This window comes from Atheta coriaria, unplaced genomic scaffold (genome assembly GCF_025399875.1).
Source record: "Atheta coriaria isolate IRGN ID8LTWV9N9 unplaced genomic scaffold, Caltech_Dcor_3.1 hic_scaffold_7_pilon, whole genome shotgun sequence".
NCBI lineage: Eukaryota > Metazoa > Arthropoda > Insecta > Coleoptera > Staphylinidae > Dalotia > Dalotia coriaria.
The window spans coordinates 5,723,666-5,750,055 of record NW_027045449.1 but is presented as its reverse complement, the minus strand read 5'-3'; the positions used below and the strand labels follow the sequence as shown (position 1 = coordinate 5,750,055).

Below are 26,390 nucleotides of genomic sequence, written 5' to 3'. Positions count from 1 at the left end.
CTGTGAGCAATCTTCCAATTATCTTTGCTACATTTTACCTCTATTACTCTACCACTAATTTCACACAACAATAATTAATGAACAAAAAATCAGAAAGATCAAAGAAAAAGGAAAATCTTCAAAGACAATTTTATTTAGAAAAAAAAATGAGATAAATTAAAAAAAAACACACAGAATTACACATTTCTGTTATCTACTATTATCTGCGTAATAGTAATTTGTATACTGGAAGAGGATGAAATGCGATAAACAAGTGAAGTGGTGTCAAGTATCCTCGACGTCTAACGCTTCTTAAGAGTATGTGACAATAAGCGCAATGGAAATTGTACTTCAATTAATTGGCGCACACTCATTCAGGTAATAAAAAAGTACATTACAAACGTAAGAAAAAACAGCAAATTAGCAAAAAGGATTTTTTATGATATTTCTTTAAAAGTCATTTTACAGAATCAAAAAATGTTTTTTTTTTAAGTCTGACAGCAATAAAACTCAATATTTAAAAAATATTTTCTTATATTACACTTTATTTGACTGTTATACTCATACTCTGCAAGTAAAATCACAACCTAAATAAATAACGCGCCGTTAAAAGCCACCGCGCTGCGCTAGACTTGTCAAAACGAAGCGCAACGAAAACGCGGGTGTTATAAATAAATCGTGACTATCCCTACGTGCGCGCAATGCGTAAGAAAATGCGTGAGCAATGTGTGTTCATCAGGCGCAGTTACGCCAGCTCGATGTCGGGAGCGCTTTTGTACGCGTGCCAAAAGATAAAACTCTTTGACGTGCCATTTATATTTTCGTATTGCGAACGCGAAAAAGCGTCGTATTCTCTCTTCAAGTCAAGTGCTAAGCATTTCGTCGAGTTGGTCCAGACTACAGTTGCCGTTATTGTGAGCAGTATTTTTAAATGTGCAATTAAAGATAAAGTCCTAGTTTGCAATTAGGAGATGCTTTGCGACAGTTTCGTTTGAGCGTAATCAGTGACAAACGATACAATGCCCGGCGCCTCCACCAATTCTTACAAAGGCGCTGATTGCTTCCTCTTGTAACTATTAGAACAAATTGGGTTTGGGCTTGAGATTTGGCATTGCCCACAGTGGAAGAATTTCATTACTTGAAACTCGACATAAATCTTACCCACTTCAATATCAATGTTTCGGTCAAATACATCAACTAGTTGTTTCAATTAATTTACAATTACTTTTTAACTTTAAACTTCTACAAATCTGAGTTTTTACAAGTATTTAATGATATTTTTAACTCAAAATTTGATTCAAAATAAAATTAAGTTTTATTTCTTAACTTTCACTAGTTTTCCAATAGTTTAACTTCTGATGACACGTGGTAGAAGTCAAAATTACCATTTCCTGAAATTAATGACAACGACGACTTCAATTTTCGTCTGAGACGACTTTATTGCTCCTTTATTGATGCGCTTTCGTTTCGCGACGACATTCCACAGCCTAGTTTCCCTCTCCTTTAATTCCTCTAGTTCCACATTGCTTATTTAATTACAATGTTCACAAAGGCAACGACTCGTCTCTCCGCAAAATTTATACCAATTATTTGAAGAAGTAAAATATTTATTCTTCTTATTTTTAAAATTCAATTGTCAAATTACAATATCAGTGGTTTGAGATTGGAATTTAATAATAAATAATACTCTCGTTTCCTGTCGGAAAATAAACAGAGTTTTTCCATTACTCAGCATTTTTAATCGTGAAAAATGAGTGCGGAAAATGGGTGAGGCAGACCGAAAGTAACAAATCATTACAACGTAGATCTTGACCAGACGAATCAATCACTTACGCTGATCATTAATCAATGTTTACATAAAACTTGAAAATTTTAAAATCATGCGCGTAATGTTACGTCATTATAAATATTGCGTCAATATCCAATTAAAAAATCTCAAGTGGGTAAAAAATACAAAATTATGAAACAGTTGCTTGTAAATACCTTGAATCACGCCTAAGCAAATAAAGATAAAAAGTTTTGTAATATATAGGTACTCAATTTATTATGTATTTATTAGGTATTTATTCGATATTCGATAAAGTTTATTAAAAGTTATATTATTGCTTTTTTACTTTTGACGCTTAAAGTTAACCAAGTTTAGTAAAGTAATTCACAAAATGTTACTTGTAGGTTAGGTTTTACGTGCTTGTGCCGAAACGACAGTAAGTACCTTTCTATCCTCATTAAGTTTACATCATATTTAGGTTTTAGTACCCATTCGCATTTTTACCCCAAAAGACCCAACTATTTTATAGCAAAAAAAAACTCTATACGTATATCTATATCCAGTGGCGTAGCAAGCACGGATAGCACTCAGGGGGGATTGAGCTGTATCATTCTAGGCGTATATTCGGTTGCCTACCCAAAAAAATATAAAAAATGTTTTAAAATAATTTTTTTAAAGCGAACTGGAAGAATGTGTAGAGCACCACCATCACCCCCTATACTACGACACTGATATATCTAACCTTTGAATGTTGACTATGAAAAAAAGAAAAAAACCTAAACGTGACGAAATGCCACGAACAACTTTTATGGCCTTTTGATGTCCGTATGGTTAATGTTTCATGTTTCATGGTCTTGTAAATTGTTTGATATAAAAACTACTCCCGAAATTTTTTCGAAAAACATTCGCGCAATATGTTATATAATGTGTTCAGACTACAACACCCATGAAACAAAGAAAAAAATAAGCAATGCAGTCATTTATTTTCACATGTTTGCTCTTTTTGAGCGGTTTCATTCCGTTGGCTTTTTTGCGCATTTCCCGCACACATTTCCTCAGACTATTGTTTTATTCATTCATTTCATTCATTTGTCCTTTCTCGGGTTGTTCGCTTTTTTATTCGTGTAAAAGAAATAGTAGCAGTATTTTATCGTCAAATCGTGGTCGATTTACTTTTTCTCTTCTAGTCTCTAGATATATATTTTTCTCCGCGCAAGAAAAACGTGTGAATTTTTATCGCTGCGGTAGAATTTTAAATTTTCGTTTCAAAATCGTGTCACTTTAAAAACTGTGTCATTGAAGAGTGCAAACATCCTCTTCACATATACCACCACTTATCTGCTTATCTACATCTAAAGGATAGTCCTTGTGGTGCGATGCGGCGCAAAGGTGTTATTATATAGATTGTGGACGCAAGCTTTATCATCGTGGCACATCTTCCGCTGGGCCTTATTTAGCACGTCCGCTAACCTCGAAACGATTTCAAACCTACGCGCTTGCAATCTACTCGTAGAGAGGCGGAACCCTTTTCGCACCCTCGTCCTCACCTTCAGTCTTCGCTGTCTGTCGGCTTGGTTTATTACCCGCATTATCAAAGGTACAAAACGGTTGGGTTTTGATAAAATAAAATAAAAGACCAAAAGGTCAGCGGACGTGTCTTAAACAAATTGGTTAAGAAATGTTTGTAGTCAACATTGTTTATCACAGCTTGTTTTGGCAACAAGTATAAAAAATTGTTACATGGTAGTTTTGAAAAATGTGGTACTTTTAGTTTAAGTTGCAGTTGCCAGAATTTCTTGTTAGGGTTTTATAAATGAGGAACAATTGTGCTAGCAAAGATTAATATAGTTTCATATAACACCAGGTTTGTTTCGTATAATATTAAAATTCGTACGTATAATATAAAAATTAATCGCAAAATCTGTTGGTAAGCGCATAACTCAACAACGCTTAGACCTATTTGGCAAATTCTTGTTTTAAAATGTTTATTAATGTCCAAGAATGGATTTTACGGCGTGAAAAATTCGAATAATTGTCGGGAAAACCCTAAAGACAGCCTTTTTCTATAGAATAAAAGTTGGCATTGAGATTCAATCATAGTTATAGTTAAATAGTTGAATCCGAAATGCCGCGCGGAAGTGCATTATTAGCAATTCTTTATATAATTAATTTCTTTACAATAAAATTGCAAATCTAATTGATAGAATTGACACACACTATGTCTAGAACAAAAGAGTAAAAACGAATTACATTTTTATTAAACACTACCGAGACGAAGTCGCGTACAAAAACTAGTAAAAACTAAAAACTAAATATTGCATGATTCAAGTATCATTATAATCAATGCAATTCATGTAATTAACATTTTTTTGGAAATCTATGCACGATAAACGTACCGATCAACCCTTAAATTTGATTAAACTGCAATAAACTAGCAATTGCCCGTGTGCACACGCACGCAACCCTTCCATCGCAGATGCGGGCCCCGATAGAGCGATTAATTACGCCTTCGATATTTATTTGCGGTGCGTGCTCGCTAATGGACAAAATGGCGACAATTTCCCAAACGCGCGCGCTCGTAACATTTGCCCATTGGCATTTGTCACGTTCACCTCCACGTGTCCCAAGTTGTAACACAACGTAGGGTAACAATTGAAACGTGCAAGAAAGCAGGCGAGCAAACCATCGCATGCAAACGCGCCAGTAATATTCTCACCTCGTTTCCTAACTCAAATGAAAACCTTTCCTATTGCTACGTAGTAGTTTCCTCATAGTTCCCTCATAGTTGTACAAGTATTATACTCAACTCTCAATAAACACAGCAGTGTAACTTTTCCTGTGTCCTCAGAGCTGCGTGACTCTTGCAATTTTTTCTCGTCTTCATTCCATTGTATAAATACATTTCCGTCGACGTAAAATTTTCATTACTAGCGCCAGCGTCGAATAAATAGCATCGTCATTAGAACGAAAACAGAAAAGGAAAATAGACGCGTGAAACACACCGCGCATATGCATCGAAAACAAATGGAAAATTATCCGGCGACCCGCAACATTGTGTTCAGAGTTTCGCATGTGGCGCCTCCACCATAGAAGGTTATTAAACCCTTAAACACGCAACGCGCGCAAAGAACCCTATTATTACTTGGCACGATGTGAATGAAGTATATTAAAAATGTTTTCAAACACTGCTATTAATAAATTATCAAGATATACCTTTAAAGTCCAAGGAATAAATAATTCGAATCAATTCAAGAACAATTCATGTCTAATTTAAAATGCTAAGTGATATATAAATATTTCACAACTCACTAATATAAAAGAATACAATTCTTGACATTTCACAGGATGTTTTTAATAAATAATTAATTGCGTATGTCTAAACTTTATCTAAAAATCAAATGTTATTAAAATTGTCACAAACATAATAGAAATATACGTCCAGTGGCCGTATGCAAATTTAGATCTAATAATCGCAACGGGTGCTTCAGTAAACTCAAAAATATATAACATGTATAACGTGAATTATGCATATCTTGCGCTACACCTACGCATACAACATTGGCATGGAGGGCAAACGTGAAACATGGCAACTGGCAAGCGTACAGTGCGGGATAAACCGAAAATGAAAACGAAACACTGCTACACGGTTACGCACAACCTAAATTTAACCCTGGAATATCAAAAGATGTTTGTAAATACAGAGCTGTATCAATAAACAAAAAATAAAAATTTCGTGAATGAAAAATGTTCAAATGAGAAAAATTCATGTTCAGAACTTGTACCGCAACTCACACATGTGATTTTTATATGATTTTATTTTAAAAAATTGCCAGAAATGTATTTTTTGTGATAAAATTTTCAAAAAACCAATTATTTTTTGCTTTCTGATAATTTGCTTGAATTATTTGATATTTCAGGGTTAACCACAAGAAAAACACTGAAACACTGAAACACTGAAAACTCCAGTAACAAGTATCCTCCAAATATGCTGAGAGCATGGTGCATGACCTGCTGTTCCACTGTCCTGTCGGTTGCGCGGCGGCGGCAACGGCAGCACCCGTGGCTGTGACTGTGCGTGCCGTATGCATAATGTACACGAGCCGTCGCCGGCGCCGCGCCTGCGAAAATCGATAGATGCAAATGAAAGGAGACTGGGCAAACGCCGCACACCAGACACGCATTACGTCCGCTACTTTCACGCGAGTTTTATAAACGAGATATCGGCCCAAAAAGCGTTTGCCTCGTCATTACCAAAGTGACTTTCAACTCACAAATGCGAACACTGACAGAAAGGCTTTATATTTTCACCTGGAGGTAATTACCAATGCTATCTGATAAAGTTAAAGTTTATAAGACATTTGAACTGAATGCGAATGTAATGTGTAGCAAGCGATGAAATTAGGACATTCATCGAATCTGTTTTCGGTATTTTTGGATGTTCGCAGAGCGTGTTTTACGAGCTGAACGAATTTAAAATTGGATCACGTACGATTTATTTAAAGCGAAATCATAAAATGCTTCAAAAATTAAAAGCGTCGATTTTTAGTCGCAGATTGCATTGCTTTGTTTCGCAATCAAGAGTAGTTTGGAAGTATTTTCGCCTGAAATTGAACTTTAACGACGCTTGCAAACTCAAACCGTAAATTGCTCCAACGCCCTCAAGATCCCATTGACCTAGTACACACAGAGCAAGCAAACTGCAAAAGTAAGCACCCTTGTTTCGCACTGTGCAGAAGCGCTCCTCAAAGCAGACCTCCGAGTGATCGTTGCGGATGTGAAAAGTAAATTTGCTAATTTTGGGTTGTTCTCGTCGACGACGTTGTTTGACTTGCTCTACTCAGACGTTTTCATGTGTCGCGATCAGTGGTGTAGCTCAGTGTATCGAGCACTGGCAAGGACTCTCTATTTCCGTTAAAAAAAGAGTAAAAGGCAAATACTTTAAATGTTATTGAAAGTTTGGAGCAAAAAAATAGCGTGGGTAGGTAAATTCAATGGAAGCATGAACATAACCTCAACTATCACTGAAACTATGCATTGATGCGGAAAACTCAAGTTCACATCTACAATTTTACTTTTCTTTCCTTTGGTAGGTTTATGAATGAAAAAAAGCAAAAAATAAAATTTTCTCTATTTTGGTCTCTAAAATATATAAGAGCTACGCCACTGGTCAAGATAATACAATATAACCTTAAATTTAGACAAAATCATAAACTACCACCAAGAAAAATAAAGATATCAACTAGAAATCAAGTTGAATTATTCACCAATTCACATAAAAGTAAAAATAAACAATCAAACACGTTATATTAACTTTATGACCTGTAGAAAAGTTGATTTAAATGAAATTGTAATCGCCCGAAATACCCGCGTGCCAAACACCTCCGGCAAAACCTATTTTTCAGTTATTTTTACGAGCTGGCTTTAAATAAACACTGTCCCAATGCGACAGGCAACGCTCTCCAAATAGGCATTTCACATGTCAAACGCTTTCACCGATCGCGGGATCGCTCAAAGCCGGAATTATTTGAGGCAAACGTACACAAATGCAGGTTGAAATCAGTGAATGGTTTTAATTACGATGTTGACAGTTTTAAATTTCGTTAATTGCTCCCTGATGCTTTTCATGCAGACGCAGGAAAGTTAAACGGTGCAAAAGTTACTTAATTATAAAATACGCACGCGCTGAAACTGTCTCCTTTGTGGAGCAGACTAGCTGAACATTATTCCAGGACTAAAATTATTTTATCAATTTAACATTTATTTAACTAGAAATTCAGTTTTTTGCTTTTTTTTTCTTGAAAAATATTTGTTAATGTACTTGACGATTGGTCATTTATGCAGCTTGTCATAGGAAACCCTTGGGGTCGTTTAGGGTCATTCCCCAACCGCAAACCTAGCAAACATAAGCCCCTTATTTACGACCTTATAAAATAAAGTTTAATAAAAAAATATTCCATGTTTTAAGCCTGAGGTGAGTAAAAGCAGAAAGCAGATCAAGATTAAAACGTCAATATGTATGCGCATGCACCAATTTTATAACCACACTTATGCCCAAACCCAACATGCTCAAAAAACTAAGAGTAACAGGCTCCTTGGTTATTTATCCGCACGTAGTTGGCTGGACGATCTCGGCCCCACTGAATAATTCACGCACGCGTACTCACTAAGAGTGGAAGATACGCTCAACGCTAACATTCGACGTGTGTGTATTTATGACATGTGTTCAGATAAAAACACCCGGTGTATAGGATAAATGAGAGCGATACGAACACGTCACTCCATTCAAGAGTCGTCCCTCTTTGCTTCTATTCGTACTTCCAGGTTGGTCATTTCTCACATCACGTTCGTAGTTATAAATGTTTTCTTAGGATACAAGATAAAAATAACCCAGGATATCGGATACTCCAATTTTCAGTGAATATATCTACGCTAGAGTTTAAAGATAAATGATTCTGATTTAAGTAAATGTCCTTGTTTTACTTCTAGTCAAATAAAACAAAGTTTACGTCTCTATTTACATGGAACCATTTTAATTCTGTCTTTGTTTTTTTTTTTTTTTTACTGACCTTGTTCATCAAAATCCGAATCGGAGGAAGTAGATGAGGAACTACTGCTCGCCGCCGCCGAGGGCGTCCGATGGGCGATATTCTCCTTCTTGCACACTTGTGTTAGAGTTTGTTTTTCACTTGGACTAGACACCGGCCCGGTGGCGGCAAAACGCCGACATTGTCTGAGTACTAATCTATTGTGCACGCACTTAACCTGAAACAAAAAGAAAATGAATTAAAACATTTTTACCACATAAATTTTTAATTTCGAAAAAATCTCATTTTCTTGCCAACAAAATGATCTTTATTCCATTATTCCAGTACCCACATAAATTAAACGCCCGACCACAACCGCTCAAACGACCTTCGCTTCGGTGCCAAAACCGCAAGATCCTCCACCATCCTCCCCTAACAGTGAAATCCTTAAATGCAATTCACAACCCATATTCACAAATTTACTCTCGAAAATACATTTCATCCATTTGTTCAAGGACAATAATATGTACAACAGAGATATCTAACCTCAATCCTCAACCAACTTCTGTTGATTAATGTATGTTGAATAGAAACCCTAATAGTCTTAGTTTAAATATCATTACAACCGTCACGCAGAGCAAAAACGCGCACGCGTCCCATGAAGATGAAGACAGAAGAGAAAATCCCCTAACGCGTGCAGGAAACCACCCGAGAATCATCAGTTCCGCGGATAACAAAAGCCCAAAGGATACAAAAAGGTTCTAATGAACGCGGTAGCGTTTTGTTCGCATTGTAGTCGGGCTAATTAAATCAGCTGCGCAACGAGCGCAAACAATATGCATTACAATATAAGTAAATTAATTCATTAACGTAAAGTGTGTACAAGTAGCCTGCTTTTTTTCAAATCAAACAAACAAAACACTTGTATTATTTACAGATAAAAAATATTTCCAAGTTTTTCTCTGAACTTTTTACGGTAAAGTTACGTATGTTACGTTTGTAGTGTGTACTTGTACTTGAAAGAGAAGACTCGAGATTGACATGACGACGCTAAGTATGATGCATAATTGACAAACACGAATGGGGCGACGTGAGTTGGTTAACGGTTCAAATTGAATAATGCAATTTGAGCAATTAGCGGGCGTAGATCAACGGTGCACAAGCTGTATACATGAAATAACTTCCCAGAATTACTACTTGTGGGGAGATGAATTATTTATCCTCATAATATAGTTAAAATCAACTAAATTTTGATGAATTAACATTTTCTATCATTATACTCGGAGTATTTGAGTTTCAAGACAAAAGGTTAATATTGATTAAGACAATAAACTTAACTGTAGTTTTGACATGTTTTAAGTTAATATTTGCTCATTTTAAGACACACCTTACATCCTATAGAGTAAAGAGAATATTTAGTTTATATTTTTCTATGAAACATTTATTTGACTGAAAGATACTTGTTGCTAATCGGAAATAAAGTCTATCCAAAGCTTTGAGACTTATAGCAACCATAGTCGACAGTAATACATTCAGCTCAGTCAAAGTAAGCACTAAGAGGATGTAAATCCCAAGTGCGCCCTTCAAATACGTCTTCCCTTGGGACAATATCATCAGAAACGACAGAAGCGGAAATCTCAAGATAACGTCATATAATATTCCTAACTAAAAAATATCTACTTATCTAACTTAAATCTATAATATAAAAATGAATCGCAAAATCTGTTCGTAAGCGCATAACTCAACAACGCCTAGACCAATTTGGCCAATTCTTTTTTTTAATTGTTTGTTAAAGTCCAAGGATGGTTCTTACGGCAAGAAAAATTCGAATAACAGCCCTTTTCTATAGGATAAAAGTTGGCATTGAGATTCAATCATAGTAATAGTTAAATAGTTGAATCCGAGATGGCGCGCTGAAGTGCATTATTAGCAATTCTTTATATAATTAATTTATTTAAAATAAAATTGCGAATCTTATTGATAGAATTGACACATACTATGTCTAGAACAAAGAGAGTAGAAACGAATTATATTTTTATTAAACACTACTGGGACGAAGTCGCAGGCAAACGCTAGTGTCACATAATATTCCTTACTAAAAAATATGTACCTACTCATCTATCTTAAATATAATATATTATTTTATGTGAGGAAGTTGTACTTTCAATGCCGTCTCTATCTGATTACAACTTTGATTGCTTTCGTAACTTGTTATAAATAATTGCAAACTCAATTAGCCAACCACTCCGACAGATATCTACCATCTAGGAATACGCACGTCGGGTTAGGTTAATTAAATTGAACAACTTGTGAGTTGAAACAGAAAAACTTTTTTCCCAAAAGAACACGCCGTTGTTCAAATCCGCGTATAGCGAAAGAAAACACAAAGAGATCGATAGCAGCGCGTAAGTTGATTACCTTCACGAACAGGTAAATTAGCGCACGTTGTAATTTTTCGAGGGTGCCCTCGCCGAGTAATGAAAAAAGTCATAATTCGCCTAATTGTACGGGAAATGCGCGGATTAATAATAAAAGTGGTGAATGTGCGGTGTTTTATCACCGGAATCAATCGTGATGCAATATGACGCATACTATACCAGATAAATGGGTTTCGTGAAAATATTACATAATTCGGCGAGTTTTAATTATCTTGATAACAAAATATAGATTAATATTACGTATATGGATATACAGCGTAATGCAAAGTTTTATATGAGGGCAGGAAACCCACCATGAGGCAATCGAGTGGATTAAAAGCTTATACGCTTTTAGAGATTACAGATATGTGCATATTTCGGAAAATGTAGCAGATGTTGTGGGAATACACTATCTAATAGATTTTCAATTAGTTTGAAATAGGTATCAACTAATGTTGCATCATTTTAATTCACTTTTTAAATGTATTACTTCCACTAAATAAATTATCAGTTCATTGCTATAATTAATGAATAAATAATTATTCAAAAACTGCTTGTGTTATACTGATGATTCACTAAAATTATATTCCTAATTAAATTTTAGATCCACATAAGCAAGGAATATGTTGATCAAAGTATTTTACAAAAAGTTATTAACATTTTATAAAATATGTTTGTAAACAGCCGTAATTAGACATAAATTGATTCTAACTTTTAATAAAAATTTGTTCAGAATTTAACACTGAAAAAAATTCTGAAGAAATACTTAAAGAAAATTCATTAGTTTTCGAGTAATAAATTAATAATGCCATGAAACTAAATAAAAATTCACTTTTTAATGATTGCAACTATTATTTCATACCTACTGTAGAGTGTGATATACAACCTCATATAAAAAGAAAAACTTTGACTATTTTCGTATTACCACATTATAAGTTCATAATTGTACATAAATTGGCATATAAATAATTGATAAATGGAATCTGTTATCAATAAAAATGAGGCATAACCAGATTCACAATTTAACACTGATTCATTTAAAAACAAATACTAAAAATAAAGTTATTAGTTCGCGATTAATTAATCAATTAATAATATTTTGTAAAAATTCATTCCAATTTGAATTAACCTTGAGAAATTTGTACTAAGAGACACGTACAAATCTACTATATAAAACCACTGACTATATTAGTATAACCAAATTATTATAAACTTTAAAAATATGTAAATAAATATGAATGAAATCATAAATATAAATCTACAACCGGACTATCACAATCATCACTCATCACTAAAACAATACTCATCCCATGTACAGAATGAGTCAATTTCAAACATTTTGCCAACTCAACCATACCCAAACAAACGAACGCAACATTATGACTCGTAATCGCATTACTAATGTTATAAATTCCAATTACGGCTTATATCATGCTGGCAAACCCGATACGTCATAACAAAACGTCAAAAGAAAGTAAATTAAAACAACCAAATTAATTTTCATATATTAATACAATATAATTAAGCAAATAACTAAAAATTAATTTTCTCCCGGATTTAATAAACCACATCCAGTTGACAATCAACTTTTACTTAACTGCACGCAGCTGTCAAGCGGCTTTGGGATTAAACAATTTAACATTACATTGTACAATTTATTTAACAACAGCACACAGCAGAGAACAAGTTCCATGACATTGACTACAGCTGATTGCCGCATCGGACGTGATCATGTGTGCGTAAGATTCTGGTTCTGGACATGCTATGCTATAACCTCTTTAACCTTTCGCCGACAATCGACAAGAAACTCAGATTATTTATAAAAATATGCATTAATCTCGGACAAATTGATCCAGAAAAATATAAACAACGCAGAACCTCAAGAAATGTATACTAAGTACTCGTATTATCATCATGACATTAACTGATAATTTAGATTTAAGTTTTAATTAATAGCGTAGAGAAATTACTATAAAATCATCGATAGCTTATCGTTGTCCCACATTAATGATCAATCGAATAAAGTTTCGTAAATAACTAACATCAATGAAACTATTTTTACTAAATGAAAGCATTCCGAATTGCAATCAACGAAACCTTCATTAATAATTCAATAATTGTTCACATTGTTGAATTGTGGAAAGAATACTCACATAAACAGAGCTAATGGCAACAAATGAAAGCGAAACTGATCAATAGCAGCAAAAATTAACTTGCGACTTAAAATAAAAACACTAATCGATAAGAAACACTAATGGTTTTGAAGTGTAAACAATATTAAAATATGACCCAGTTAGTCTGACGATTGTTTAAACAAATGCACCCATAACCTCAACATTGTATAGTTTTAATAAAAGCACCACGATGATTGTTATTAAACATAATTTGTTGAATGAAAGTGCGTGACACATTTCTACGCGCCCGGGATGTACGCATTGCCGACTGCAACAAAAGGGGTGTAACTCCTGCAGGAACAGTGAAAATACTCATCACAAACTTGTTGTGTTAATATTGTACAACAAGAATAATAATAATATGAATGTATTTTGTGTTGCTTGCTTGTTGAAACTTAACTAACTTACGTTATTTAAATAAGAAGAATTAGCCGTGGCGTGTTGAAATCCCTGCACGAGTTCGATTCGACACATCGTGCCGATCCTGCGGACGATCTTGCCGCCCGCGAGCGCCATCGCAGGAAGAAAAGTATCCGCCGCTAAACTACCACCGCCCGCACGCACTCACAGCGCACTCTTCGGCCGCCGGGGGCCGCGCAGATATCCGCACTGCTACACTCTCGCTATCGCGGGACGTCGGGGGGAGACCGCGCACGACACGGACCGGAGCACGAGCGCGACGAGACTGCGACGGAAGATGATTCGCGGTATTCGCGCCGGCGAGTATCCCGCGCCGCGCTGCCGGCGCAAGAACGATTGTGATACCGCGCACAACGCCGAAAAACGCCGGGAACTGAACTGACACACACCTGCCCGGATAGACTGCTCTTCGGGTGATCCGAAAAGGGGTGCAGGTTTCGTTCACGTTAGGCGTGCAACTATGAAATGCACGAAACTATCGTAAATTAACATTCATTCAATCGAGTGTTAAATAATGATTTAATCCCACTTTAGAGTTGTTTTTTAGTGGTATTATCTAATGCGTCACATGATGTTTTTGTGATATTTGAGATACACCTGTGTTTCATAGATAATAATTGGTTTGTTTGGAATGCGTATCTGTATTTATCTTTTCGAGAAAATATTATTATTGACACGGTAGTGCCATCTGTCGTCAGAATTATAAAGACGAGTTTGATAATAAGATAGTATTTCGGTACAAAGTTTAGTATGTAGTTATTACTTGATTAATAAAGTGAAAAAAAATGTACGACAAACGGAAATTAATATGTGAATTTATTCTTCACACTTTCTACCTGATTTTATAAATTTGAAAGTTGTACTTTCAAAATAATAACATAACCACGAATTTTATATTGTTTACTCCAGGGGTTTACCAGCGGCTATTACAACATAATCTTTGTTTAAAGTGTTTAAATACATAAAAATGACTTCTCACGGAAAAAATGAGACGGAACTCCTGAAGAAAAACATGGAAAGTCAATTGGATAGACTGATTGAACAACTTAAAGACTTGGAAGAAGCAAAGTTAGTATTTAACTATTGTGAAATAAGTTATAATCGATTATTTATTATTGATTTAATATACTATAGGGACGAACTAGATGCAGAAGAGTATGAGGAAGCACGACAGGACACTCTGGACCAACTTCAGGAATTTAATGATAGTTTAGCCAAACTTGCAAAGGGTGATATATCATTGGTGAACACAATGGGTGCTATGCAACTTGTAAGTATTGATAAGGCTTAAAATAGATTGTTATAAATACTTTTTTGTTATGTTTATATACAGGCTATCCAATCAGCCATATCTGGTGCATTCAACACAAATGAAGTTATTAAACTCTTTGGAAAAATGGAACCACAGCAATTAAAAGAAAAGCTTACTGGTTTGGAAGCTGAGTACAAATTGAACAAAATAACCAAAGAAGCTTTTGATAAATTAAAGGTGGAAATCTTAATTGTTCTAAGGCAATTGGGAGAAGAATTAAGTGTTGGACAGCTTTGCTTTCTGGATGAATACACAAACAATGCTAATAATTTAAGTAATGTTGAGTTTGTAGAAGTGAATGAATAATTTTATCATGGGCAAGTTTTCATGAGGCATTTTGAGTGTTTTCATCTTATATTGCTTTGATGAATATGCTGGTGTTTTTAAAATGTGCCCTGATTTGCCATTTTTGTTTATATTGAAGTCAAAATAGAAAGTTGGATTATATATCAAATCCAGTCTAATTTTGATAGTAATATTATGGAAATGTAATAATTATAAATGTTGCTTGACTGATATACCTTTGTGGGCGATGTGTGCGGGCAAATATCAATACTTTTCCTATACATATGTACATTTTATACTGAAATTAGGAATTACGTTCCACATAATATTTTAGAAATCTAAGATTTTTAACTTTATATTTTTAAGCTGATGTAAAATAAATTTCTGGATATTGGTGCCTGTCGTTTCTCTGCGGCTACATCCACCGATACGCGGAGAATATTTTGATTATCTATTCAATGACTCTGCAACAGAAATGTCTCATTGTCGAAAATTAATTTAAATTTAAGTTCAGTTCTGGCTTAAGAGAAAATTTAATTTAAAACATAACTTCTGTTTCTTTTTTACGAACATTTTATGATAGCAGAAACGTTGAAATCAATTTTCACAAGATGTGGGTTTCTTTTGTCGCCCTATTCCAGAACTATAATCAAAATTACTTTATTTCTGTAAGAAATAAAAGTCTGAATTTTCTACAGGATATTAGAATTAAATCACTTCAAGTTTTCAAAAAAAAAACATGTTATAATCTGCCAAATAATCAGACATCGATGAGAATACAAACCAAATGTACTCCCAAGTACTTAAAACCTATACCCATAGGTACAACTCGTCACTAACTATATAATTTGCAATACATTTATAATAAATCATCAAGGCAATTGATAACATTAGTATGCTACTTCCCAAATGGTTGCTTGCAATCAAATGTCTTAATATCAACTCCAAGTTATAAAATTATTTGTTATTGATCAAATTCTTTGCGTACAGTGGAACTAAAGTCAAATTATAAACATAGGAAAGAATATTGCGACAAAAAAATAGTTAATTTGTATAACTTGCTGCAACTATGTTATGAACTGCGTCCTAGCAGAAAATCAATCGTCCATAAGTAAATGTGTTTTATGTTATCATAAACGTGTGCATATTGTGCACCCTATGTAGGCACCCCCAGCAGTCAAACTTTAACATCCCCAATTGTACAAAGCATGTACCATGATATACCAAATCGTGCCAGAAAATAACACACATCAACAACAATCGTTGAGTCAACATAAATAAAATTATAAAACCAAGATAAGTCAAAATTAGATAGAAATAACATTTTTGGCTAAAATATTACAATTGTTGCAATTATTTTGAATGTTTTCTAAAAGTTGACAAAGTGTTAGACTGGCACAACTTATTGACTTATTGGCGCCCCGCCATCAAATATCATTGTGATTTCAACTGAATTTTACATCGAGATTGTATAGGTATTTCTCTAACGTTTATCCTTGCGCCTGCAAACTTGCTTATGCTCGGCCTGCCAATGCTGTTGTTGGCATGTCGGCGAACAGTACGTCGTGTTCCAGCAGCAATGATAAATCGCGTCCTGCTCACAATTGAAGCACTGAAAACAAGAACATAAGTAAACCGAAAAAAGTAATGGACTGTTAATGGACTTACCCATTGTTTCTTTTTGGTCTCGGAAATTTGCGCATTATGTGACTCAAACAGTCTTTTCAGTGTTTCGTTATGTTCGTTCTGTATTCGATCAATTTCCGCCTGCATCGAGTCCATTGCGGTGACGATTAACTGCTTAGTGTTGCCTTTACATAGCTCCAATTTACGCCTCATCTAAAAATATTTGATTATTATAACAATATTTATTTCATAACTTTGTATTACCTTCTCAACCGCATCGCTATACTGCTGGTCTAACTTTTGCATGCCAGGTTCCTCGCCCTCTCGTAACAACTCAGTGGAACTTGAGACCAAATTCTGACTAGGGTCATGAAATTCGGTGAAGCCCTCCCGATCGTCATCAATATCCGAAATGTTTATAACATCAGTGTCGCGAGATTTTGGAGGTGAGGCCGTTTTCGGCGGTGTCTTTTCAGGTGTCGACAATGATAATTTCCGTGTTTTTTCTGGTACTACAAATTACATATCATAACATAAACAACTAAAATTCATAATTAAAATTACACTTACCCTCTTCATGATATGAAACTTTCCTTTTAACTCCCCCCAGCTTTAACAGGACTTTTACTCGTCCTCGGCTCATCTTTCGTGTTGATGTCAATTGCCAAATCATCGTGAAACTCGTAAACATCGTCGCTCGTGCTTGACATACTCGTGTTGGTAGACAACATTGCAGAAGAATTAAGTGACACATTCGACAAAGTCGAGAGATTTGACTTATTTGCAACAGACGCAGGTTTATGATTCTGATTAATCTTCAGCGTCGGGGCCGCAGCCTTTTTGGGCTTTGGCTTCGCTCTAGCTTTCGGCGTCAGTTTGATTGCGGCAACCTCGCTCGGATTCTCCAACAATCGCTGGTGCAATCTCAATTCCTCCATCGCCTTGTTGAAACCCGATGACTTTTTGATTTGCAGTTGCGACATGTTTGTCGTTATTGGTTTCACGCAGTTCTTTGGTAGAATCGCGCGTTCGTACTTGCCACCGAAGAAGCGCACGTCAAACGTTGTATCAGTTTCTTTAATCACCTTCAAAAATATATACAAATAAGTAAATAAGTAATAGTTAAAAATATGTAACTATGTTATACCTTTGCCGGCCAATACGGATATCCCTTCTGTTTAGCAAAGACCAAACGATGAGGCTTTCGACATGGCAAGCAAAACCATTTTGGATTAATCTTCTCATTGCTATGACGATAGCAATCAACGCAGTTCTGCAACTCAGCGATGTCGTACTCCATGTCTCTGATCATAAACTCAGCGGCGCCATGTTCCTGTGATTCTGTGCCATGGAAAATGTCAATATTATGCAACATTGTGAGCACGTCAGCCTTAAACTGCGAGAAATTCTTGTAGTCCTTCGTGCGTATCTTTAGCTCCACCGCTGCCATGTCCATATGCGTGTAGAACAATTGCCCGGCGCGCCAGCTCATCTCCGCCGGAGTATACCACTCGTGTTTTAGCATACCGTTTAGATTACTTGTCAAATGATCTGGCACCTGCAACATCTCAGAAATATTACTGGATTCTAAAAAGATTTGACAATGCTTACCCATGATTTAATTCGAGTTAGAATAAAGCTCAGTAAATAGTTAAACTCGTCGATATCAAGGCCACTTCCCGGGTCGCATTTGTTCATATTGCAAATGCTGCACAGCGATTCGTCATAAATGTAATCCTTAACGCTGACTGGCGCATCGTCCTTCTTACTTTCCACGTCTGGCTTCTTCTTCCCGTCAACACTTTCGGCATTATCAGTCTTATCCGAATCTTTCAAGGCTTTATCGTTTTTCGACTCCTCGGTATCCCCATTCTCCTTACCCTCCGCGTCCCCGTCTGCCAGAGGATCTTTATCTGTATCCGCTTTCGTCGCTGTTTGCGTGTTTGAATCATTCGAAGGCTGTGTGACTTTCGGCACGTTGAGAGAAGGAAAATTCATGATCTTGCGACTCGCCTTCCGCGAGCACTCCGCGTGGAAGACATGATAGCAGCCGGCGCATGTGATCACGTCTCCAGCCAAGTGACATTCGATGCAGTACCAGTCGTAACCGTCGTCGGCGGGCTACAAAACCACACAGATAATTAAGTTATTTTGGCCGATACGCGCTCGGATCGGTTACGTTTTGCAGTTTATAATGAGAGTGGAGCCGCGTACCGTCTGCAAGTCTCCGGCCTCCTGTCGGTTGATCTTGAAGGACTCAACCTCGGTGCCAACGTTCGACCCCTTCTGCGCGATGCGCTTCACCTCGAGAATCAGATCATCCTCGAGCGTCTGCTGAATGTAAAGCTCGGCCTGCGCTTGACTGCAATTCGCGTACTTCTGGATGATCTTCACGAGTCGTGCCACATCCGTCGTCTGTCGCTGCACGGTTGACGACTTGATGGCGTCCCAGACATACTGCACGCTCACAGGATCGGCGCACCTACGCACCGGCATCTTGCCTGAAACACAATTGCAAATTTTAATCGACTAACCTCAACGCATAGATCGTAACGTGATATGCGCAGTAATTAGGAGGGAGCAAAACTAGAATTCTGATTTGTTTATGATAAACAATTGCACAAACTTAAAATAACATTCTATATAGGATAGAATGACAAAAAATAAAGATATGAGAAAGCTGATTGAAGAAATTCTAGTAAATTAAATATGCAACTAAATTTACTGAAAAAAAAACAGCATATAATTATGAAAATAAGGTACTAAAATCAAAATAAACTACTATAGTCAACTAGGAATTTGGAATAACTGTACATTCACGACTCGTAACTTCCAACAGCACCACAATGGAACAACCAGCAGGTTGTCCAGTGATAACAGAATGTGTGTTCAGTTAAGTCACCCTCATCATCATGTTCAATGTTTTTATACAGCGTGCTCCAAACAATTATTCAATAATATCACTAAAACATTAATTCCAATTGAAAATTTGAATTGTTCAATTGTCACTCTGTACATCAAGTATTTTTATGCATTTGCAATATTGTAATCGCCAAGTTTAACAGTTATTCATTGTCAGAACTCAACTCAACTCAAAAGAGGTCCAAACAGTAATTACTTCAGTGCCACCAGTGTAACCAGTGTTCCAAACAATAAAATTATTGTGAAATATAATTTATAAACAAAATGTTAACCATTGACTTGATTATTGGCATAATTCTAATAATAATTGGCGGAACAGTGTTGGCGTACATGACTTACACCCTCATTCGCAAGAAACACATTAAAATGTCACCTTTATACATCTCAGAAGCATTAGCAACACTAATTCTGGGAATATTCTATGTGGTTTGTGCATGTATTATTGGTACAAACTCAACTATTACAATAACTATATCGCCGGCAACTCCACCACCAATTGAAATAAATACAAGTGCAACATTGAATCAACCTCAATACGATCCTGTGGCAGAAAAAGCCCTACGAGATTTATTCAACCCGAAAAACTTCCAGAATGGCGACTCCAATGTCACATTCACATCTGAAAGTGCTATAATTTCAAATACCAATGAAATACTCAATGAATTCATTGATTACTACAAAAAAAGCTTCGAAAATTCAACGGTTGCAGGCGGTAATTCAATTCGTAAACTCATAGCGATAAATCGACTTGGCAAGACAATAATAGAACACACCAAACGAAATAGACTCCGTAAAGGAGAACTCGATGATGTTGAATTGTCAACAGAGACTGAGTTATTAAATACTCAATCAGGATCATCTCCTGCTACCATTGACGATGAAGACTGTAACATGTACGATGAAGTATACTTCAAGTACATAATGCTAGTAGTCGCTTTCGTTTACGGCATTATTTCCTTATTCAATTCGACAATTGAATGTAAATCATGTGCGCAAGTATCACAAAGTCTCCCGGCAAATGACGACAAAGTTTTCATCTCGAAGCAGAACGATGAAAGCGACGATGAACCGGAACCAAAGAAACGTGACTTCAAATCGATTGTGCAAGTACTCCTAGCATGGTTCCTGCCAATTATTTACGCAATAATCGTCACTTTGACGATGAAGCCATCGGAATTACAAGCGGATTTGTTGTTCGACATCACACAATTCACAGATTCACCTAGCGACATCATCAATATTATTGAAAACCCTTTAAATGTGACTAATATTCAAGTAAATCAGAATGAAAGTAGGGAAATTGACAATGTAATCGACCGCATTTACGATATTATGCAACAATTACAAGATAATGCTAATAACGCAACAATTGTTGAAATCAATGGAACCGAAAGCAATCAAGCACCGTATAATATTTTGGATACTTTAAACACTTTAAAAGAAACATTACCAACAAATAGTAAAGATGTCCCCGAAGATAAAGTGGAAAGCACTGAAGAAATAGAAAAATCACGCCAATTCAAGCAGGCATTTACAAATAGTCCTACTAAAAAAGAAGAAATAAATCTCTCACATCAAACAAATCGTAAATGCAGTTTAGAGATGATGCCCATCAAGCTGCACACGCTGATTGTGTTTGTTTTGTCATATTTTGCGACAATTTTCTACGCCAAAGTGACTCACACCAAGCTGAAACTAGTAAACAATGAAGAACAAGTGAAAGTCCTTGGCAAATATATTTTGGCCTTTGCCTCGTTGTGGCTGCCGTCGATGTTGGAGGTTTTCATACGAAGTTACTTAATGGATGCGAAGACAACTGTTGCAACGGATTTAACTCTTGCACTTGGCAACATCACTCGACTACTGGCGAATGGCATTAATGTCAGAACTGTGCATCGAGTCGTCAAACAGTTTAACAACGTGCGACCCGCCACTGAATGCGTTTGAATCGATAAGGTTTGATACAGTGGCAAACAAATACAAAATTAATCAATATTTATACTTAAAACTTAAACATTGTTAGATCAACACAAGATTCTAGAAGAAATCTGGTTGCTATGGCAACCTGTAGTTGTTTACACTTATTTATTATTATTTTTGTTAATAAATACACCTGTTTGCGAATTGCTTCTGCTTGTAATAAATGCATTCGTGATATTGAGTTGCATCGTAATTGTGTTTCGATTTCCTACCTAAAAATAGCCGAGCGGAACGAGTAACGAGAAATTACAAACAGGCTGAAAATGTTTCTTGTGTGTGCGCCTAAATTGTTCGCAAAAACATTATCGCAACGAGGAGTATGATAAGAAACGTATTGTGACGGCGCTAATAATCAACGGTGTGCTATTAATTACGCGCCTGTGGCATTCATGCGCGGATTGTTTAAACAATTACATGTAGAATCATGCGTATGTTCGGAAGAGTGGAGCCACTTTGACCGTGAAATATAAGCTTTTCGACAAAGGCGTTGGCAAGGCGATATATTGGAAAATTTGCTCTGGTTTCGCACGTACCTTACGTATGCGGCTTGAAGAATACTGGAGCTGCACTAATATTTATCAACAATTGTATAAACATAAACCAAAACAGAAGAATCGACACGAACTCGGCCCGCGGCGGCCATTGCCCTACTACTTCTGCAAGTGCACCAATAAAAAATCTAGTAACTTTGGTGTAATTCTGAAACGTCACATTATATGTAAACGCCGCAAAACTTTCTACATATTTACTGGTCATGATAAATTATATTTGAGATATTTTATTTTGTATTTTGATAAGATACTTGAAGGTATACATTTTATAAGTATTAGAAGATAAACATTTGATTTCATTTATGCCAAAAGTTGGTAAAAGTACATTTAGGGATTTTTGTGCGTTGCAGTTGGTTCGATAGCCGTCATCTGTCGACGTCAGATGATTCCTCGTCACGCATTGCGTCGACTTCCCAAATCTTTTCCCGATCATTTGCATTTTTAATACACATTTTATTTTTGCGATTTCGGCAACAACACCAACAAATCATTATACACAATTTTCTCATCACACGCAAAATTATTATTATTGTAGGCTGCTGAAGAGGCCACTCTTCACGCAGCATAATTCCGGCCGATTAGCGCTTTATAGGTTAAGAAATTCTCTGTAAGCTCATCGAGATAACTATTAAATTGTAAACAAAACTATTAAATTTAAACCATGGCACCGAATATGGACGATGATCTACACATCGCAGTAATATGTTCGAGCAACATGAATCGCAGCATGGAGGCACACAACTTCCTCGCCAAGAAAGGTTTCCAGGTGCAGTCATTTGGCACTGGTGACAAGGTCAAGCTTCCAGGCTCTGCAGCAGATAAACCCAACATCTATGACTTTGGAATCACATATGAAGAGATCTACCAAGACCTAATGTCCAAAGATAAATCATTGTAAAATTTCCTATCATCATCATTGTTTAACACCAATACTAATTTCACTAAATCTGTTACAGATATACTCAGAATGGCCTGTTGCACACCTTAGATAGAAATAGAAGAATCAAATCAAGACCTGAGAGATTTCAAGAGAACCATGATAAATTCCATGTGCTAATCACATGTGAAGAGAGAGTCTATGATCAAGTGCTTGAATGCATGGAGAACAGAACACCTGTTGACAACACCATTGTGCATGTTATTAATTTTGATATACAGGATAACTTGGAGGAGGCCACAATTGGAGCATTTTTAATTTCAGATCTGTGCTCAATGGTAATAATAAATATTAATAAACAAATCAAAATTACTCAGAACTAATTATGTTTTTCTTAAAATATTTTCAGCTAAGGAAAAGTGAAGATCTAGACAATGACATTGATGAAGTCCTGCATGATTTTGAAGAAAAATGCAAAAGGCCCATCTTACACAGCATAGTTTTTAACTGACGCGAATGTAATCGGATGTAGCTAGGCCACATACATCAAGTATTAACAATATTTCACAGCGGTTTTGTAAATTTATACAAAAATTAATTGCGCGATATCATGGCTTTGCTTACAATGATTTAAAATTATGATGATAATCACTATTGATTGAAAACGAAATGATCTGAATGGTATATTTCACGTGTCCCTCCCTGTGTGGCCTAGAAAGCTAGTAATTTTGCCTCTTTTGATCATAATTTAATTATTAATTACTTACAACATGTCCCATGTTGCTGACTTATTTCAAAAAGAACCAAAATGTGAAAATTATTTAAACTCGTCGAGATTGTAACAATTAACGTGCGAAATCGAATGTATTTTACATAATATAAACGGTTATTAATATGTAATAATATTACAAGCGAAATTACATCGCAGGTGATCTGTAATATTCCTTGTAATTTTTTTTTAAAGTTTGATTAATGCTCATCTAACTCGCGATACACACGACGCAGTTTCTCCTTTTTCTTTTTATTCTCGTGTTTATGCAGTTTTTTCCACGGTTTTTCCATGCTTGTGCCCGCGGCAGCTCCGCCTAGCATTCCAGGCAGACCTGTTGCTTTTCCACGCTCACCCTTAGCGTGCACTCCTTGATGCTGAGTTTTAAAGAACATTTTATCCAAATCTTCAGTTGTTAATCTATTTGGCTACAATTTTAATATGAATTAATCAGTTTATTAATTAAAATTATTTATTAATTTATATTTACTTTGCTTGCACGGACTTCTCTTGCCGGTTGAACATGTCGTTCGGATACGACTTTTCTTTGCTCTTGAAAGGTGTGAAACTCTTCTTGTTTTACACCAACTGGCGCATGCACATACAATAATTTCCCGTTGATGTAGTCCTTGAGAATAAATCGAGCACTTCGTGGATTATCAGGTTGACCGTTAGCAGTCATAAACCCACGATTATCTTAAAAATCAAACAAAATATTAATTAAAAAACAAAAATATGTAATTTAAAGTTAAAAGTGATAGTCTTACATCCATAAGCATTTAAAAGCTCTTCCGATGTCGGCGGCCTATCAGGATCTTCACCTTCCATGGGCAGAGGCAACATAATTCCATAAAGATACTCGATAACATGTCTAGGAATCAAACTAGAGACCAAATTCACCGGAGGAACATGATCTTTCATCTGATCAATCGGTAATATGCCGTTTATTACCATCTCTGCCTTGGTGAATACAAAACTAGGCATCACTAAACCAGGGCAATCACATAGCATAATATCCTTATCCAGAAACAAGGTTTGAAAGTGTTTTGTTTTGCCAGGAGTCGCGGAAACGGAAACTTTTTCACCGTCATCAACGCATTTATTGTCGAACTCTTACCCACATTTGGATAACCGACCAACCCGATTGTTGTGATTCCTTCAGTTACTTTGGGACCGTGATGAAAATTTCTGAATAATTCAATTAACTCCTCTCTAGTGAGTAATTTATTTGAATTAATTGACTTGTTTTCATGATCTGGAATATGTGTATCTGCTGCCTGTGTTGAAACGACCGATTGAACTTGTTCCAGGGTTTCTGTTAGTTTATCAGCAGTTTTTTCAACTCTGTCTTCAAGTTGTTGAACTGCAGTCTTAAGTTCATCAACATTGACATCTTTCTCTGCATCTTCTTCATCCTCTGTATCTGTATCTGTATCTTCTTTTAAAATGGAAGTTTTAAGCATTTCAAGAGTTTCTGTTATGTTATCAGCAAGTTGATGCACTGCAGTCTTAAGGTCTTCATCTTTGCCTGCATCTTCTTCATCTTCTGATGAAGTATTATCTTGTTTTATATCTTCTTCTTCTTCCTCCTCCTCTTCATCAATCTTTTCACTTGCTAATCTTGCTGAAAAGAAAGCCACTCTCACTCCCTGGTCAGAAAAGTAGTCTGCCCACACTTGTCTCTGTTCATCTGTCATAAAATCAGCCTTGTTCAATAAAATCATATTCTCTTTGTCCTTGCCGACTTCTTTGACATATTTTTCCAGATCTTCACATCTGAAAAGTAGTGGATTTCTGGCATCAACAATTTGTACAACCACATCACTTCTCTCAACAACTCTCCACAATTGTCTCCAAAACTCTAGGTTCTTTTCATATGGAGTGAGTAATAACTTCTGGTCCTCTTGAAGCTTGGCAAGTGATCTCCTCCATTCAAGAAATGCTTCTTTTTCATTAGTTTGCAGTTGTTCTGTGGTTGTAGTGGAGTCCCATGCAGGTCTTCTAGGAATCTTGACAATATCCTTATGTTTAAGATGTTGCTCCTCCTTCTGCTGCATTTCATCTTTAGATAAAAGACCCACATTGCTTCTAGGGTTGACAAACTTGATATTTAGCTTTTCTGCTTGGAATTCTGTGCCAGCAAGTTCAGCAGTTGAGAGGAATTCTTGAAAAGAACTTTCTTCCGTCACTGATTGTAGATTCAACCTGCCCCAATCGTATCCGTCTTGGATTTCGGTCGTGTGCAACTATATAACACCGTCAAAATATTTTTAACTAAATATTTGTATCATTATTTTCAGTTTCAATTAAACTGTGAGGTTAGAAAATTGTTTTTGCTTACCATTGAATTATCAGCAACAAATTTACGTTGTTTAGGGCCACCGAAGCGGTCCTTTATAAGTTGGCGGCCTAAGCCACTTGCGGAACCTTTCTTTTTACCCATTTTATAAAATTTTAGTAATTTTACATGTGCGTTCTACAACAACAAATAGGAAATGAACTTGAGGTCAACAGATGTTTGCATGACAGCAAAAAATAAAATAAAATTACACAATAAATGAAAGAAGTCAAACTAAAAAGTTTAATTGTGTCCGATAGAGTTTTTAATAATACATAATCTGCATTCATTCAAAATGAAAATGCAATAATCATTATGGAATTATTTGAATAAATATAAAAGAATTCACTTCTCAAATTATAAGTAACAGATGGCGCACCAACCTAGTATTTATACTTACAGTCCAGTAATATATCCGTGAGATGTCGCATCATAATCAAAATATATT

The 26,390-nt window shown here is 35.9% G+C and overlaps 5 protein-coding genes across 6 annotated transcripts in view; 2 read left to right on the top strand and 3 right to left on the bottom strand.

Annotated features, from left to right (window-relative positions):
- The window catches only part of MCU (mitochondrial calcium uniporter), a 63,352-nt gene extending 49,605 nt beyond the window's left edge, over positions 1-13,747 (bottom strand). The window contains exons 1-2 of one of the 2 annotated variants that reach the window (XM_065308581.1): positions 13,271-13,747; positions 8,314-8,509 (exon numbers count right to left, since the gene is read on the bottom strand). In XM_065308581.1, coding sequence (XP_065164653.1) covers positions 8,314-8,509; positions 13,271-13,378 — 304 coding nt within the window. In that variant the 5' untranslated portion in view covers positions 13,379-13,747. The remainder of the gene's footprint in view (positions 1-8,313; positions 8,510-13,270) is intronic. The other variant, XM_065308582.1, reaches the window with a different exon arrangement.
- Positions 13,748-14,054: 307 nt separating this feature from the next.
- On the top strand, positions 14,055-15,274 carry LOC135796529 (protein LZIC-like). The gene is made up of 3 exons (XM_065308583.1): positions 14,055-14,350; positions 14,417-14,552; positions 14,616-15,274. Exons 1-3 carry the CDS (start codon positions 14,250-14,252, stop codon positions 14,898-14,900), a joined length of 522 nt encoding a protein of 173 aa, XP_065164655.1. The 5' UTR covers positions 14,055-14,249; the 3' UTR covers positions 14,901-15,274.
- A 328-nt stretch (positions 15,275-15,602) lies between these two features.
- Positions 15,603-22,089, bottom strand: LOC135796530 (zinc finger MYND domain-containing protein 11-like). Its single transcript, XM_065308584.1, is given in 9 exon segments — positions 15,603-16,491; positions 16,548-16,718; positions 16,770-17,017; positions 17,076-17,120; positions 17,122-17,590; positions 17,653-18,063; positions 18,117-18,626; positions 18,720-19,006; positions 21,941-22,089. Coding segments are annotated over 8 exon segments (2,265 nt in total). The 5' UTR covers positions 19,002-19,006; positions 21,941-22,089; the 3' UTR covers positions 15,603-16,362.
- Positions 22,090-22,332: 243 nt separating this feature from the next.
- LOC135796527 (RNA polymerase II subunit A C-terminal domain phosphatase SSU72-like) lies at positions 22,333-23,774 on the top strand. The gene is made up of 3 exons (XM_065308579.1): positions 22,333-22,852; positions 22,915-23,173; positions 23,245-23,774. The coding sequence occupies exons 1-3, from the start codon at positions 22,620-22,622 to the stop codon at positions 23,344-23,346; spliced, it is 594 nt and encodes a 197-aa protein (XP_065164651.1). The 5' UTR covers positions 22,333-22,619; the 3' UTR covers positions 23,347-23,774.
- On the bottom strand, positions 23,205-26,143 carry LOC135796526 (large subunit GTPase 1 homolog). Its single transcript, XM_065308578.1, is given in 5 exon segments — positions 23,205-24,032; positions 24,095-24,300; positions 24,372-24,680; positions 24,683-25,850; positions 25,946-26,143. Coding segments are annotated over 5 exon segments (2,013 nt in total). The 5' UTR covers positions 26,048-26,143; the 3' UTR covers positions 23,205-23,804.
- Positions 26,144-26,390: the final 247 nt, after the last annotated feature.